General features: G+C 42.3%; 1 protein-coding gene across 1 annotated transcript in view; it reads left to right on the forward strand.

Annotated features, from left to right (window-relative positions):
* NOX3 (NADPH oxidase 3) overlaps positions 1–17,990 on the forward strand; it is a 58,011-nt gene that overhangs the window by 14,186 nt on the left and 25,835 nt on the right. Inside the window, exons 7-10 of the mRNA XM_032651468.1 lie at positions 2,454–2,583; positions 7,699–7,791; positions 9,704–9,957; positions 16,256–16,418. Of these exons, the coding sequence (XP_032507359.1) occupies positions 2,454–2,583; positions 7,699–7,791; positions 9,704–9,957; positions 16,256–16,418 (640 nt within the window). The remainder of the gene's footprint in view (positions 1–2,453; positions 2,584–7,698; positions 7,792–9,703; positions 9,958–16,255; positions 16,419–17,990) is intronic.

A 17,990-nucleotide genomic window follows, 5' to 3' on the forward strand; every position in this document is an offset into this window, starting at 1 on the left:
GTCCTGCACCTTGTTCTCCCACCACGGCAGCTGCTGAGTGCAGGGGGGCCGAGTCTCAGAGGTGGACTCTGTTCCTGCCCAGACCTGGAAGGGGAAACACACGGCCCAAGAGGCTGGATGGCCAAGCAGGTCACACACCACGTGGTGACTGTGGATCCCATGCGGGGCCCTCTGGGAGCTCTTCTCAATCAGCACCTCCCAGCAAGTCAACTGCGTCCTCCAGTCTCCCTCCCACACTAGAAGCACCCCTCATCTCATCCCTCCACTTCTTGAAGGGGCTCCGAGCTGCTGCCACTGCCTCTGCCCAGTTAAGAGCTCCCCCATCATCTGTCAGCTTGTCTGACACAGACATTGTAGGAGGAAGAATTGCCCCAGGGGTGTATTTTACCCTAAAATATTGGCCATCCCTCTGCTAATCTTTAGAAACCTAGTCAGTCAATGTTCATATTGATGCTGCTGCCTGGCTAAGGGCTTTCTAGCCTCTTTTAACTTTAAAATACCTGCAGTTGACTCTTCTGAATGTGCCATCCCTCACCCTGACTTTTTGTATTTGGAGGGTGGGGTGGATGGTATGTCGTCCCCAAGCCTTCCACCCCAAAGACTGTCAGGCCTTCCTTTCTCTGTGGCCTCTTCTGCTGGTGCCAGGGTGTTAACCCCTGTAGTTCATTTGAGAGGCTCTTCATAATTCACATGTGTCTAGAAGAACTCTTCACAAAAATGACACGTGCATCACCCTGATCCTTCCTCCCCGGCATTCACACCCTGGTCCATTGTAGAAGCACAAGAGGATTTCAATGGGCAGTGTTTCATTGGAGATATTTTTTAATATCCAAATAACATTTCATAAGATGAAATATTTTTTAGTCATTTTAACTTAGTTGGAAGGCTTATTTTGGGATAAGGGCCTCATTTAATCTTCTCAGCGTGAAGTATTCTACAGCTACTGTTTACAGCAAAAAGTAATTTGCAAATTCTGTACAAAAGTGCCAAGTAGGATTATTGGAATGTGTTAAAGCCCACTAATCTTCTTATTTTGGGATGGCATAGATGAAGACATAAAAAGTTTAAAAATTTTTAAAAAGATACCTACTGCATTTGAGAAGTGTTCTGAGGTTCCTTTAGGTAAAATACGAAATGTTGTCTAAGGCCTGAGAACGAAGGTGTTAAAATTGACAGATTCTTTTCCTCTGGCTCCTATTTTTTATTCACCCTTCCTCTGTCTGGGCATCATTTGCTCATGGGAGATTCACAGATAGTTTTGCTCATCTAACTCAGTGGGATGTTATCAAGTTGGATGACTTCCATAAAACAGACTGGGAAAAAGGCCAGGATGGCAGTTCTCCAGGCTGTTTCCAAGGGCATTGCCGTGCCCTCGTCCCAGGCCCTACGATGCGAAAGGAGACATGTTACTCCACAGGCTACCCAGGACCTGAGCTGTGTCATGCTAAATTTTCTCTGTGAGGATCATGTTCCTCAAAAGTTAATCCATGTATTTTACTCATAAACTGCTAGGAATTGAGCAACACCTGGATTACATGACCTCAGCATCACATGCTTCACAGCCTGTGCACCAGTGGGTAAAGGGAGGAATTTGTACCTAAGCAAATTGTCCAGGGTCAATGGGTACTGCATCTGTAGCAAATATAATATAGCAGGATCAGAACTTCCCTGGCAGTCCAGTGGTTAAGACTCCATGCTTCCACTATAGGGGGCATGGGTTCGATCCCTGGTCACGGAACTAAGATCCCACATGCTGCATGGCACGGCCAAAAAAATGAAAAAAAAAAAAAAATATATATATATATATAGCAGTACCACAGGACTCTTGATCCAGTGCTCCATTCACGAAGGCCAGCTTCCTTTTTCACTCTCCAATTCAACAATATCGTCTTGTAGGCACATTTCACACTGACCTATTTTTACCCTGTCAAATACTAAGCCTGCTATCAGTCACTGGCGGGAAAAATACCATTATTCAGGGCACTTCTTTTGACTTCTTCACTTGATAACTTCTAGGTGCTTCAGAAACTTCAGAAACAAACCAGGAAGGGTAGAAGTTCAATAAATTTGCAAAATTTCCAAATAGTACAAAGGTAGCCAATTAGCCCAAATCAGCACTCAGGACAAGACATAACCTAATTAAAGTCAACAGTCTACAAAAGGATGTGTTCCCACAATTTCCCTTCATTATGAATTCTCTAATACAGACGCTTTCAATTTAACACAGGATACCACCGAGGGGCACTTCTTTTCTGGTATCTTCAGAGTTACTCGAAGCTTCTTAAATTCCTATTTTTAAAGGTGCTCAGGGAAATACACCCCAGCCCAGATTTCAAGACAGTGGAAATGTTATTGCAGAGTCCGTCGTAGACTATGTATCTGTGGCATCCCAACACTGCACAAAATCAGTTTCAAATTTGGCGGTTTTGTTTTGTTTTGTTTTTAATGGCAAGTCGGATTGTTCGAGGGCAAACCGCTGAGAGTCTTCTGCTACACAACGTCACCTTCTGTAGAGAACACCTCGCTGAGTGGCAGACGGCTGCCCGGTGCCCCGTGCCTCAATTTTCTGGCAAGGAACCTTCGGTAAGAATGAGCCCAGGAGCTTTTAAAAATAGCTGTCGCCACAGTTGAGATAGCTAGAGCTTTTATATGCTTGAAAAAAGAACAGCGCATGTCACCGTGAGACAAAGCCAACTCTTTATTAAGTGTGCTAATGGGGAACTCGAGTTATGGATCATTTTACAAGAGGTTGCCTGCCAAAAGCACTTTGTTCATTTTGAAACGTGTCCTTCCACTTACATTTAAATATGGATGGCTGAGAGGGTGGGAATTCAGAGCCCCCCCCCCCCACCGCTCCCCCGCAAGCACAGTCCTGTCTCCAGAGGAGTCAGAAAGCTGTTTGGCTCACCTCCCTCTGCACTCAGCTCCCTACCCCCTGAACAACTGCCCTCTCCACTCTGAGAATTAATTGCATCCCTTCCCAAATGAACATTAGGCGACGACCAAATGAGAATCATGCCCTCTTTATAAGCTTGCCTTCTTTCTTTCCACAACTTTCGAGATGGAAAAAATTGAGTTTACGCGCATTTACTTCCTGTTCTAATTAAGCTTTTACTACTGAAATAATGAGAATATTAGCCCCAAATAGACTTAACTAGAGTAGACGATAATGTCCACAGGATCTCAAAAGTAAGATTTCCAGGGTATGCTGTAAGCATGACACTTGGTGGCATAGATAAATAGAAATAGTAATTCTCTTTGGTATCCTCACAGGTCTTAGAACAATGCAAACCTTGGGGCAGCTGGGTAATGCATGAAGGAAAGTAAATGAAACCAGCAGATTAAAACGAGGAGGAAACAAGTACCAAAAAATATGTATCATTAAACAATGGGAAGATAGTTTTCAGTATATAAATGGTGAGGATTCGGGAAATTATGTCATCAGCATGTGAAGAATATAATGATTGACTTTTTCGAAAATCCCTAACTCTATTAAATTAAGCGCTGGATTTTAAGAGTGGAAACAGCTAGGAAGAATGTTTAAAACCGAGAGAAGTACAATGGATGTGTCCATTAGGCTGTGGTTCTTTTAATGGCCGGTATAGATTGTCTCTGTCTTAAACCCAACCATCGGGAGCCACTACCCAGCCTGCATATTAATGAGGAACACGAAGGCCTCACTAAAATGTTCAGCTACAGTGTCTCCATAAAAAAATCAATACTCTCCCACACCTCATGAATACAGACTAGAGCCCGCTCCCAGCAGCGTATGCTGACGTTAACTATCATGAAGAGGGGGGAACGTACCCACCTCTCTGTTCACTCTCCCCTGCTATACTTCCTCGCACACCCAAACTCAGGTTGTCACTCTTTCCCATTATTTTTAATGGATCCTGATTCAAAGCGTGTGTGGGCTCTGCAATTACCGCTTGGCTGAGCTGTACGATATTCTCTCTGATGTCTTAGAGACACTGAATCCAAAAGGCATCCCAAGGACAAGTGCCCTCGCTTCACTGCACCACACCTACCCCGTCTTTGCAGGAATCCATCTCTTCCTCTTTGCCTCTCTTAACTCGGTGCATTTTCATGGTGCTTTTCTCAATAGAATATATTTATCAGTTCACCTTTAGGGGTGTACTACTCCCACGGTAGAGCTAAGGATGCTTTGTACATCACTTCATATAAACTGAACTGATCAAAGGAAACAGTTATACTTCGCAATCCCCTTTTCCCCCACTTGTCTCACTCCCCCTCTCTACCCAAACTCACAGACACATGCAAGACTCCAGACTCTATAGAATTCCTCATGCAAAATCCATCCCAAAAGATGCCTTGGTCTTCCTTAGCCAAAGAAGCGCCTTATTTCATTTAACTGCAACATTAACAACTAATAATAGTAATAAGACTGGCACTTTTTAAATTACTAGGGAATGATGTCAATGGTATAGGAAAAAGCTTTAACTGAGGTAAAGTCAATTTAGCAAACTTTTGCCAAGTGGTTATTATATTCTTGGCATCACAGTAGACGCAGGATTCAGGGATGTGGTTTCCGCTCCTGGAAATCTTATTGTCTAGAAAAAGAGGCCATTCGTAAACACATACATAAAATAAAATCAAAGCCAGCATGTTCTTATTTCTGGTAGGAATGAAAAACCAGGAGTGAAAGTGGAGGAAACAAGTTTCATTACTGCAGCTTTTAAATCAACATGGTTTTATTTCTATCATAAAATACTCACTGTACCATGACTTTTTGAGTATTTTTAGAGAAGAAAAAATAAAGCTAAAATTCCACAGGTCTTTTAACATTAAAGAAACTTAGATACTAAATAGACCTGACCCTTTATTTAATAGATGGAGAAATCGAGGTCCAAGGAGCTTTTATTTCTTACCTATGGTCACAAAGGGCATTCCTAGCAAAATCACATCAAGGAGCCAGAGCTCCTAACTCTGTGGCCATGAGCTTTCACCTCTCTACTCTTCGACATTCATTCTGAATCTCTGGCCTCCTTCCACTCCTCATTTTGTCAGCTCTCTGCTGCTATCTACAGCTCTATGACCCCGACATTGTGTTTATCTCTGTGAGTAGAACTAAAGCATATAAGAGCTTGGAGGGAACCCAAATAATAATTTCCTTCAATTCTCCCATTTTATAAAGCAGAAAATTTGAACATAAAAAAACCCAAGATTTTCCTAAAGGCATAGGGTGAGGGATGGTTACCCCAAGATCAGAAGCCAGGTCTTCTGGGACCCAGTCCAAGTTCTACCTTGCCCCTCCCGCTCTGGGCCGTGTCTCCTTCTTGTTTTTACTTGCTCTTGCCTATCCTGGTCATCACTGCCGGGATATTTATCTTTGAATATTCATCTCTGGCCATCCTCTCCCTCCATTCCTACCTTCCAGGGGCCCCAGGAGTATCACAGTGTAACTAAACTGGGCTTTCTCCTCCTGGAGCAATTTATATACTAGATAGAGATAGAGCCAAGGATTAATAGCTTACATTCTCCTCCCTGACTAACCGTACAAAGAAAAATAATCCGTTCCATTTTGTCAACATGGAAAAAGCAGAGAGCATGACTGACTTGACACCAACAAAATGAAGTGTATGTTGTCACAAACTTTCTAAAATGGGTGTGGAAGATTACTTGTAAAATCACATAGAAACTATGGGAGTGATTTTGCAAATCTCTCTCTAAGCTCATATAGAAAGAATTGCATCCTTGTTATCATTTCTGTAAATATCCAAGCCAACTCTCAAAATATTTTTTGGTTCATTCGAGCATAAGAGACCTAAGGATTCACTGCTTTGGTCCAACCGCATCCTCCACGTCTACCCCTTCCTGCCTCATCCCTTACTCTGATCATCATCCTTACCTCACCCACAGCATAGGTGGACAGAAGGTTTTATTCTCTCTGCTATTCTGCACACATTGCTGAACCCCACTGAGGCAGAAAAGAATAAGTGGGTCAAATTGCTTTGTGTTGCCTACATAAATCGAGCCTTTGTCAGGCAAACAAGAGGCTCCCAGGGAAAAAGCACAGAAGGTTGATGTAAGTGAGAAAAAGTGCAGTGCAAACAGACCTAGAAATAAACAAAAGAGATTTAGAAGAAACAGGAAAGATAACAAAAGCAAAAATGATGCTGAAGGGCTTGTGACCGGTCAACAGAAAAGACAGAGAAGGATAATAGGGGAGTAATGAACAAGGAAGGTGATGAGTCAGTCGGTGAGGTTTTTAGTGAATATCTGAGTTCAAGAGAAGGGGACACCCTTTCTGTTCCTGAGATAGGATTCTAAGAGTAAGGTCGGTGGATTTAGAATTCCAAGGAGGGAATTCGGGGAAGTTAGGAGAAGGCTTGGGTTCTAGTCCTGGCTCTCTTGAGACCGCCTTCTGTGTCCCTAGGCAACTCATACTCATTCCCAGAACGTTATGTTATTTCTTCTTTAAAAGAAGAACTAGACTAGATATCCAAGAACCCTTATCCTCCTAAAATTCAATGAATTAATGAGTCTCTAATAGTTTGTAGAATACGTACCCTTTCTAATGTCAGCATTGGACAGAAAGAAGCATGATGACATGGGAAGAGCACAGGCTGGGTGGTCAAGACCAGTTCATGTCTTCACTGTGCACCTTGTTTATCACCTTTGTGACCCTGGACAATTTGTTTCATCTTGCTGAGCCTTAGTTTCCTTTTCTGCAAAATAAAGAGAATATCATATGCCTCAGAAGGTTGTTTGATATCAAACCTTCAAAATTTTTAAGTTGCCATTCCTTGCCTTTTAGGGGAAGCACACACCTAATGCTGTAACCCAACCCATGGTACAAGAGTGGCCTGCTGGTAAACTGACCCTCAGTAAGGCAGATTATACTCATAAAAGGTTAACACAGAATGGGGAAGTTCCCTGTCAAAATTCTCCAGACAAGTGTTGAGGCTTTTGCTCTGATTCTGTAAACCTAGATTTAAAGTGTTGAAAACTGGGGACTTCCCTGGCATTCAAGTGGTTAAGACTTCGCTTTCCAATGCAGGGGGTGTGGGTTCGATCCTTGGTCGGGGATCTGTGATCCCACATGCCTCGTGGCCAAAAAAACCAAAACATAAAACAGAAGCACTATTGTAACAAATTCAATAAAGGAAGACTTTTAAAAACATAAAGTGCTGAGAAACTAAGTTTGTTTTATTCCATATAACATTGGCTGCACGCATGTGTGTGAGTGGGAGTGGGAGGGTGGGTGTGTGACTTGCTCTAGGCAGATCCCCCAAGTTGTGATGCATTGTTGGCCCCCAAAATTACTATCCGAAACATTTTTTATTGAATTCTCATGTCCTGTTAACTCAGTAATGTAGTTTGTAAGCCTTTGACTTTGGCTGAGTTTGGGAGCATTTTATGACCCTATCATATATAACATAAACATCAATCTGTTTTCTATTTCTTTGCAAGTGCAGTTATTTCTAATTGCATAAAAGCATCATTGATCAAGTAAGCCTAAAAACCAATACAGAAGAGTTTAGTCTCTTAAATAAGCTTGTAGACTTCAAGGAATAATTGAATGTTATAGCATTTAATACAAGGAGATATCTTTGTTGTTGATAACTGGCCCAAACTTAAAGGAAAATGTCTAAACTCCGTCGTGTTACATATTGATTGGTTCAAATTGGAAATATTTGGATTCTATTTTCATTTCCTTTTCCTCTCTCTCTGCAGGCTTGGAAATGGGTTTTAGGCCCTGTGGTCTTGTATGCGTGTGAAAGAATACTTCGGTTCTGGCGATTTCAACAAGAAGTAGTCATTACCAAGGTATGCATGCAGGTTTAAGTCTGAAGAAAAACCTGAGTGTAGATGAAAATTTTTTATTAGCCCAAGTTTTTAATTTGCCATTTTTATTGCAGAACCATCTGTAATTTAGAGGCTCATCTTCTGTTCTAATAATTTCTTGTATCCTGTGCATCTTTTAGTGAGACTAATTTTACTGAAGACAGGGAGCAGGACTCTGACTGGTGCACAGAATTCTGATAAAGGTTATGGTACAGCCCTGGAATCATCTGTATTTCTCTTTATTTCGGTGTCTCTCTAGGGGGAGAACGCAGGAGGGCTGAGTATGCTTTACATGGATCATAGTGACTTAGAGTATAATCACTTCCTCCACAGCATAAAAATACGAATGTTGCAAACACGCAAATAATTCACATATTTTCAAATACACACACTCTCACTTGGAACCACTCAACAGAAGATGCGGGAACAGTCACCCTCAGGTTCAAAGGGAGAAAGGGCACTCGGGGCGTTCAAAATGGAGAGGAAGGGCCCTGCCCTAAGGAATGAAGGCATGGTGGTAATATTTTCCAATCTTGCCCTCCCTCCTCACCGCTCTCCAGTTTTTACCTCGTGCTGGAGGAAGACCTCAGCAGATAGATCAAGAATACATGCCTAGGAGGACTTCCCTGACGGTGCAGTGGTTAAGAGTCCATGCTTCCACTGCAGGGGTTCAATCCCTGGTTGGGGACCAGGATCGGGCATGCTGCACAGTGCAGCCAAAAAATTTTTTAAAAAAGAATAAATGCCAAGGAGACCGAAAGCCTACCCCAAACTCTCCCCCTAGTTGTTTCAATCTCTTAAAAGAAATTCTCTGCTAACCAAACCCATGCAGCTTTGCTAATACAATATTAACAGAATACTCTGTCTCTTTAACTGTCTTCGTGAAAGCAGATGCACAGAAATTGCTTCATATTTCTGTTTTAAACTGCTTCCCTGTTGCTGTTTTTAAGTTAAGCACCAAAGGGTATGAAGCTGTATCAAGAGCCAGACAGTAAAACTTCTGGAAATCTACTTGAGCTGTTACTAGGGAGACCATTTAACAGGAGAATCAGAACGAGTATCAGTAGGGAGAGGAGAAACTAATGATTAAAATGCTGTGAAATTCTCTTCTGAATGGAAAAATACTGTCACAGTATCTAGACACTAGATTCTGCCCCCTTATACCTCCTGCCACAAAAGAAGACCTGGGGGCCTGGAAACAAGAGGGAAGTCTAAGAAGGGAAATTAGTTCATTGTCTCTGATAAGTAGCAAGTTATAGAGCTCTTTAAAAAATAATAGCCTTTGCATCACGCTTTCTTACATCTAAAACTCAGAGCCTAGGTAGGAGATTGGACGAGACTTGACTAAAACCAAACCAAATGAATAAAACATTTCAGAGTATGAAGGCTGTTTTTCACTCAGAATGGAGAAATACCAGGGTTAGTTCACAAAGAAGCAGGAAAAGATGCACATCATTGAAAATAGTAACAAACTGGACCTCTTTTTTAAAACACGAAGTTGATTCTGTGGCTATTTTGATAACTTTAAGCATGATTAAGTGCTGTGGATGATATGCTAGTTTAGAATTCTCTTGGGCCTGAAATTAACTGTGCTATCGAAATAGTGGCCACTTGGGACAAACAGTCACGTGCTGGACACCACTTTGCCCCTGGATGCAGCTACCCAAATTTCCTACCTAGCACGCTGAAGGAGGTCAGTGTCATTCTTGCTGGAGTTGCCATCACTTTCATGTCCGGGTTGGAACGATTCTCGAAAACTCATAATGAATGGTCTATGTCAATCATACCTCAGAAAAGTTGATATAAAAATTTTAAAACCTTTGATGGAATGAAGGCCATTGTCTTAGTATTTAACCTGAGTGAAAGAACCAGCACCTCTCTTGCTGTGATTTAGGTGGTAAGCCATCCATCTGGAGTGCTAGAACTTCACATGAAAAAGCGTGACTTTAAAATGGCACCAGGGCAGTACGTCTTGATCCAGTGCCCATCCATATCCTCGCTAGAGTGGCACCCCTTCACCCTCACCTCCGCTCCCCAGGAGGACTTCTTCAGTGTGCACATCCGGGCAGCAGGAGACTGGACAGAAGCTTTATGCAAGGCCTTTGGGGCAGACGGACAGGCCCTGAAGGAGCCCTGGAGCCTGCCAAGGTGGGAGCCCATTTCTCTTTTATGTGTAAGTTAGAATATTATAAAAAATAGGGTCCTTTAGTGCATCAACATGCTAACAACTTCTGCAATATCTTATTCTGTATGGTAAATTTGAATCCATTTATAAAATTTGAGACTCTCTATTAAAAAAATATAACTCAGCAGATTTCCATTTGGAGCAAGTACATTTCTTTAAAAAACAAATGTTCAAGACAGGTGATGATCCAGGGAGAGGAAACATTTTGCTTTCCCAGGTCCAAAACGTCACTTTGGCAAATTATAAGCAGCTTATGATGAGTAAGGCAGCCTGGTGAACTTTTTGCTGTCACGGTCCGAGGTTTTTCAATTATATTTGTAAAGTTTGGTCTTCGTAAAAAGGATGCTTTACAGTCCAAATTAACCTGGCAGCCTCCATACACTGGAGAAAGAGCTAAACGATTAGACTAAAGCTCAGAAAATGACAAAATAATCTGAGAATCAAGAAAGTTAGTGGTGGTGTGCATTGTCAATCCCACATGTGTGATTGCAAAAAGTATTAATTAACCTCCACTGTGTGCCAGAAATACAAAGATGGCAAAACATTGCCTCCATTCTCTAGGACTTCTGAAATCAGCACTGGTGTGCAAACAAATGATTTAATTTTGCTACACGGACGATGGGTAGACCTGAGAAAGTGGAATAACACTGATACCATATGTAGTTTCCTGGAGTTGTCGTAACAAAGTACCATGAACCAAGGGCCTTAAAACAACAGAAGTGTTATCTCTCACAGTTCTGGAGACTGCAGGTCTGAAATCTCGGTGTCAGCAGGGCCGTGCTCCCTCTGAAAGCTGTAGGAAGGATTCTTCCTTAGCTCCTCCCAGCTCCTGGTGGTTTGCCAGCCATCCTCGGCGTTCCGAGGCTGCGGCTGGCTGTGACAGTCCAGTCTCTGCATCTGTCATTACATGTTGTCCTCCCCTCTTGTGTCTGTGTCTCTGTGTTTCTGTGGTCCCTTCTTGCAAAGACACCAGTCACACTGGATTAAGGGCCCATCTTCCTGGATGACCTCATCTTAACTTGATTACATCTGCAACAATCCTATTTCCAAATAAGGTCACATCGGAAGATAGGATTTCAGCGTATCAACTGGACTAAACAATTGAATCCAAAACAACATCCTCTTCAGAAAAGCCTGGGCATGCGACAGAAGTCCCAGTGTCCTTGGCTCCTTTTAGTAAACAGTGGCTTAGAATTGATTCCCACTCTTGCTGCAGGATTATACAATAAGCACTCAAAGCCCATGTTTCAGGACCCAGAAAAACAGGGACACACACAAAAATGTTGAGAAAAACTTTGTGAAGGAATTTGATATTTCAAAAGAAGCATCAAGACATCCCCTCTTCTGCCATCCTTGGAGGGTATCAGGAACTGCCAAGCAGGTGACCACAGCTACAAGACTTCAGGTGGTGAACCCAGTAAGGACACACTTAGAATGGAACTTCCTAAGGGCAAGAGGTTGTCCTCCTCTATACGTCCCATGCCTAGAACAGTGTCTGACACGTAGTGGATACAGAGTAAATATTTGATGAGGAATGAATACCTGGACCCAAGATGGACGCTTCAACTCATTTAATTTAACAAATATTTACCCGTGGTAAACTAGGCACCAGAATAAATTTAAGGCACAGAATCTACTCAGCTTATTGTCCCTCCTCTGTCTTCCCATGGGACACTGAACTGTGACTATGTAGCACTGGGCTTGCTTGTGTTGAGTGGGTGGGAAGAGCCACAGTCTTCATTTCAAACACTGGTACTAAAGAGCAGTGTGATGATAAACCAAGTACAAACATCATCTATTCAGAGCCCCAAGTCACAAGACAACATCTGACTATTCCATTAAGACCTTATCCTTTTTATCGTGGAAAGGAAGCCATGTAACAGAATTCTGAGGTTCAGAGTGTAGTGTGAATGCTTAAAATCAGGAATGAAAGCATACACACACGCACATGCATGCACACACACAGGTCCCAGCCCTCCCTTGGCATTGCCAAGGTGGATGCCTTCATCCTATTTGCTAGCCTGGTTTCTGCTCTGAGTGTATACAGTTGTCCGGCCTATCGACCAACCTTCCTCTTCACAAACCAGCTCTCATTTCAGCCAGTCCCCCAACAAGAGCTCGGGAAGTGTTTCTCCGTAGTCGGTATGCTTTCTTTCTTTTTGTTTTATTGAAGTAGAGTTGATTTACAATGTTGTGTTAGTTTCAGGTGTACAGCAAAGTGATTCCATTTTACATATATACATATATCTATTTCTTTTAGATTCTTTCCCCTTAGAGATTATTACAAAATACTGTGTATAGTTCCCTGTGCTATACAGTAGGTCCTTGTTGGTTATCTATTTTATATACAGTAGTGTGTACATGTCAATCCCAACCTCCTAGTTTATCCCTCCCCCACTCTCCCCTTTGGTAACCATACGTATGTTTTCTATGCCTGTGGGTCTATTTGTGTTTTGTATATAAGTTCATTTGTATCTTTTTCTTAGGGTTCCACGTAATATCGTATGATACTTAGCATGCTTTTATCTCCAGAGTGCATCTTCAGCGCAAGGCCTGACATGATCTGGCCCCCAGACCTCCCTGGGCACCCCTGCTGCACCACCTGCTCCCTCGCTCACTCAGCCACTCTTCCAGCCTCCTGCTTCCCTCCCACACCAAGCACGCTCGCCTCAGGGCCTTTGCCGCTGCAGCTCCCTCTCCCTGGCACACTCTTCCCCCGGTCTCTGCTTGGCCGCCCCCTCACTGCCCCCAGGTCTCTGCTCTAATGTCGCCTAACGAGGCCTTCCCTTCCCGTTTCCTGCGATCCAGCAACCCCGACAGACACTCCACACTCGTCGTGGTCACTGTGCCCCGCGCCTTACTTTCTTCCTCTCCACCTGACACACTAAATGCCTGGTTGTTTATTTGTTTACCATTTATCTCCCCACACGAGAATGGGGACTTTATCTCTTTGATTCACTTTGTTGTCCCCAGTGACCAGAACGGGCCCTAACTCTCAGCTGGCACTCAATAAATATTTACCAGGTGAATAAAAATGAGTCGTTGTACACAGTGCAGCTTCCCTTCATTTGTTAACTTCGTTTGACCTCTGCCTCTATATATGCGTAGGCATAAGAAACCCCCCAAAACCTAGAATTTGTTTAAATCTTCAACACATGACAAATCAGAATTTTACTGAACTTCCTTCGATGATTTTACCTCTCAACATTGTTTTAATTTTGGATTAAACGGAACAGTTTAGGGAGGGTACCATAATTCTTCACTGCTTTGCACCCAGAAAGGATTTAATCCAGTCCCAGGAACCTGTGAGACAAGCAGTGACTGAGGACCCCAAGAGGAGATGCAAAGCTTAGTGAAGAGCAGGGAAGCTCTTCCTCTGAACTCAGGAAAAAGGACAATGAAGCTCTTTTAAAAGACTTCGCATTAACTGATACACACTACTGTATATAAAAGAGACAAACAACAAGGACCCACTGTATAGCACAGGGAACTGTATTCAATACCTTACAATAACCTATCACGGAAAAGAATCTGAAAAAGAATAGATATATATGTATGTATCACTGAATCACTTTGCTGTACACCTGAAACAATGTAAATCAACTATACTTCAATAAAAATAAATAAATAAAATAAAAGACCTCACCTTCTGAAGTAAAATGGAGGAATTTCTCAGAGTCTGTGTTAAGAGTTTTTAGCGATTTAATCTACTGCCCAGAGCCAAGGGTTCCAGCGTCCGACAGCCTGGGTTCAAAGCCCAATTTTGCATGGGATCTTGGAGGATGTATGCAACACCTGCCTCAGTTTCCTCATCTGTAAAATGAAGATGACAATAATAGTACATAGGTTCTGTTTAGGATTAAATATGACAGTCCATATGAAGCCCTTAGCATAATGCACAGTAAAAAAAAAAAAGTTAGCTCCTATTGTCATTGGCAAAATAAGAAAGGTCATCTACCACAGAGTCGACAGTGAAAGTGCTGATGACACAGGAGGGACAACGTGGATGGATAAAGTTCATGGGTTCAGAGAGACAAGACGGGAGGTTGACGAGGTGGTGGGTGGTGCTGCTGACAGGAGCAGCAAGGGCCGGGTGATGTGGCTGCTGGAGAGGGGACTCACTTCTAAGCTGCTTCATTAGAAACTGTATCCACATCAGACAGGAAGTAACTGAGTGAACTTGACAAATGAGAATTTGTGCAAAGGAAGCCAATTCAACATTGTGAGAGATGGAGATATTTTGGTCGAAAAAAGAACAATTGGGGTGTCATGATAGCTACATCAACTAGTTTAAGGGTTGAGAGGCAGGAAAGGGAAAACACCTGGTTTGTTTCTCAGGAAGGCAAAAGGCATGAGTTGTCAGAAGACAGATCCCAGTGAGACATGAGGAAAACCTGTCTAATACTTAGCCCTCCCTGCCCCTCTATGGAACAAGGGGCCCTACAATTTCACGTGGGAAAGTGATTAGTGATCAGGGATGTGAAAGGAGGGAATCTCTGTATGAACCAGGAGGTAGGACTCAATATTTCCTCCTGCTGCTTCCAGCTTAGGTTCTCAATTTTAATTATGTAGAAATTTGTTTATATGCACTTCTATGAATTATATGACACAATGCTTCTTTGGGTTTAATTGTTATCGTTTAAAATCAGTGTCAAATAAATCCCAAATACAACTAATTATAAAAACAATTAACAATAAGACACTTTCACCGTGGACCGTTTCATATTTATTCTCTTTCTCTCAATTCCCCTTATCTAATTATTTATAAAAGAATCTACCGTGGGCTGAGATACTAACCCTTTCTGATTAATGACCTTTTATTTTTATTCTTCTATTTCCATATATCAATATGTAATAAAGCCTTATTAATTAAGATAACTTGAGGAGAGTTAATTTGAATTGTTAGGAGGTCTGGCATATGGAATATTTTAAAATAAACCCAATTGAACTTTCATGAACACATAGTAAGCCCAAAAGGGGCAACCTCGGGTGCCTTCAACAGACACTCCTTAGGGAATGGTTATGAATAACTTAGAAGCTTCTTAATTAGCATATCTTTGTTCATATGTAAATGTGTGCTTTTGGAATAGTTGAGGTTATTTAATACATTCCGTTGACTGAAATATTTTAAACATTCCCTTTACAATTTATTCAATAAATTGTTATTGAACAGCTCCATGTAAGGTGCTGGGATGCAGTGGTGGGCAAAGGCAGGCATGGTCCCTCCCTCTGCAGACCTGAGAGTCTAGTGACCAAACAGACACAAATTAAGTCATGCACACACACACACACACACACACACACACACACACACCACCCAAAACAGCTATAAAATTACAACTGTGATAAGGACTGCAGAGGAGAGATGCGTGGTGTTATAAATTATCTAAGAGGGGATTTAACCTAGTCTAAGAAATCCGTGAAGACTTCCCCAGAGAAATGATAATTGGGATGAGACCTAATGGAAGGGTAACTATGAACCAAATAAGAGGATAGGAGAGAACTTGGGGCAGAGCATTCCAAGTGACTAGTTGGATTACCATGTGCAAAGGCCCCTTAGCCAAAGAGGGTCCTGTGTACGTTAAGAAACAAAAGAAAAGCCAGTGTGGAGAACTGGCCACGAGAGATGGAGCAGAATCCGGGGTCAGTCCATTTAGGACCAAGTTAAAGACAGTTGCACTTATTCAATGAATATGCATTATCCTTATAAAGAAAAATTTGCTAAGCAAAGACGAAACATCAGTGCAACCCCTGGCCTAATTATCACAGATTTTTGAGTTCGCATAATCTAAAATAATGAGTTTTAGAAATTCCACACAACTGACAAATTATTCCAAAATTATGTTTATTCCAAATGAATGGCTTCCATTAGACTAAAATTATATAAACATACGAAGAGGTGGGAACGGGGAGAATCAAATTAGCAAAAGGACAGATAAGCCTTCTAAGCCACCTTGATGATTCTGTTTTTTCCCTCTGAGGGCAGATGGGAAAAAAAAGGAAAAGAAAAGGCATCTTCTACCAATCTACATGATGCTTGAAGGCAAAACAAACTCTTAAGAACTGTAAAAAAGAGCTGTGCCATAAGGCCGGCCACCATAGCCCTACACTATGTGTGTCCAAATAGGGCATTCTCAAGCACAGAGCCAACTTCCCTGCACACATTTGCTAACACATCCCATACAAAGCACTCGTTTAGGATGGCTTTGTTTTCAAGAGCGGAGTGTTCTGAATGTCAAACGGCGCACTTTGTGATTGCAGGCTGGCGGTGGACGGGCCGTTCGGAGCTGCACTGACAGATGTGTTTCACTATCCAGTGAGCATGTGCATTGCCACGGGAATAGGGGTCACTCCCTTTGCCGCTCTTCTGAAATCTATCTGGTACCAATGCTGTGAGTCACAAACCCAGTGGAAGCTGAGCAAGGTATGGAAAATATCATCAGCTTACCCTTCCATGAATTCAAAGGTTCAACATCCTTCTATCTATCATCTGCCGATTCCTGGGGAGGGTTTTAATTAACTATGAGGGATAAACTCAAGGATCCTTAACTATACTTATGTTCTTAAAAATCTCCATTCACTATTACATTTATGAGAAGGGTTATGTCTAATCTTGTTAAAGACGACAAGACATAAATTTTATTGCTTCATTGCCATTACAGGACATGTAATTGCTCATGTCAGTAAAATATGGACAGGCTGCAAATGGCTATGTGACTGAGGACTATTAGCAGGCAGCCTTAGACTCGAGCTTGATGCTGTGGTTGCAAGTGTACTATTCAATATCTTCATCTCAGGGACTCGGGGCCTTAACTGAGAAGCAAAAATGCCACAGCTGGGATTCCTTTGTCTGCTTGCCTGGTGCTGCCATCCAGCTCCAAATCTCCTTTGTGTCATCTCTTGTATGTTCTCTGACTAGCTGCCTCCATGGTTCCCTTGCTCCCTTTGTGCATCCCATGTTTTAACCCTCTTAGGATCAGCAACAGACACTAGAGCAGCAGGAGAAAGGGAGCCATGCGAACACTAAATGGTGTCAACTCAGGAGGGCCAAGGACATCAGGCACACTTGGTTCTAGTCCTGGTTCTGCCGCTTCTCTGACTGACACTTTGGCTGCAGTTTTGTCGTCTATCCCGGGAAGATGCTTGATTAAGTCAGCATGTCTATGGGACGTTAGTCATATGAGAAGGTCCACTAAAGAGAACTGTGTAGTGAAATGATTTCAGAAATGCTGTCACAGATCCCCCTTTAGAAGATTCACATCTTATATTAGCCTATTAAATAAATTCTGCAGAAAAGAAACTCATTCAGTTTCATTTCACCCACCCTTCCCAAGCATATTTAGTCATGGAAACTTTCTTCATCTATCATTCTTTAAGAAATGGCACTTTGCGAAGCACTGGGGCAAGGCCAGAAGGGAAGATCTCTACAGGTGGGGCTTTCTCAACCAAGAAATTAGAGTAAAATTAGCTATCATTTCATGAGTTTCCAAGTGACAGGCGCTTGACATATGTTTTTTTCATTTTATTTTTATAATCTTCCCAACAACCTTAGAAAGTAGATAGCACAAGCTCTGTTCTCCAAATAAGGACTCTGAAGCTTTAGAGACACTAAAGTCACTTTCCTGAAAATACACTGTTAATGAAAGGCAAAATCAGGGTTCGAACTCAGGTGCATCTGGCTCTCTGGTTTGACATAACCAACACAGGTAGACATGGCTTCCACCTACTGTATTGTAGGAAGACTGTGGGATTCCTGGTCAGAGAATCTACCTCAGCCTGATTCCACCCTCACTAGAAGCATCACCCTGAGTGCATCAGTTCGCCTCTCGGAGCTAGGTTTCCTGATATACACGATGGAGAAATAAGAGTCCATATCCATCAGGGAATTTTTGTTTGTTTGTTTTGTTTTTGTTTTTGTTTTTGTTTTTGCGGTACGCGGGCCTCTCACCGTTGCGGCCTCTCCCGTTGCGGAGCACAGACTCCGGACATGCAGGCT

Source organism: Phocoena sinus, chromosome 12, assembly GCF_008692025.1.
Source record: "Phocoena sinus isolate mPhoSin1 chromosome 12, mPhoSin1.pri, whole genome shotgun sequence".
NCBI lineage: Eukaryota > Metazoa > Chordata > Mammalia > Artiodactyla > Phocoenidae > Phocoena > Phocoena sinus.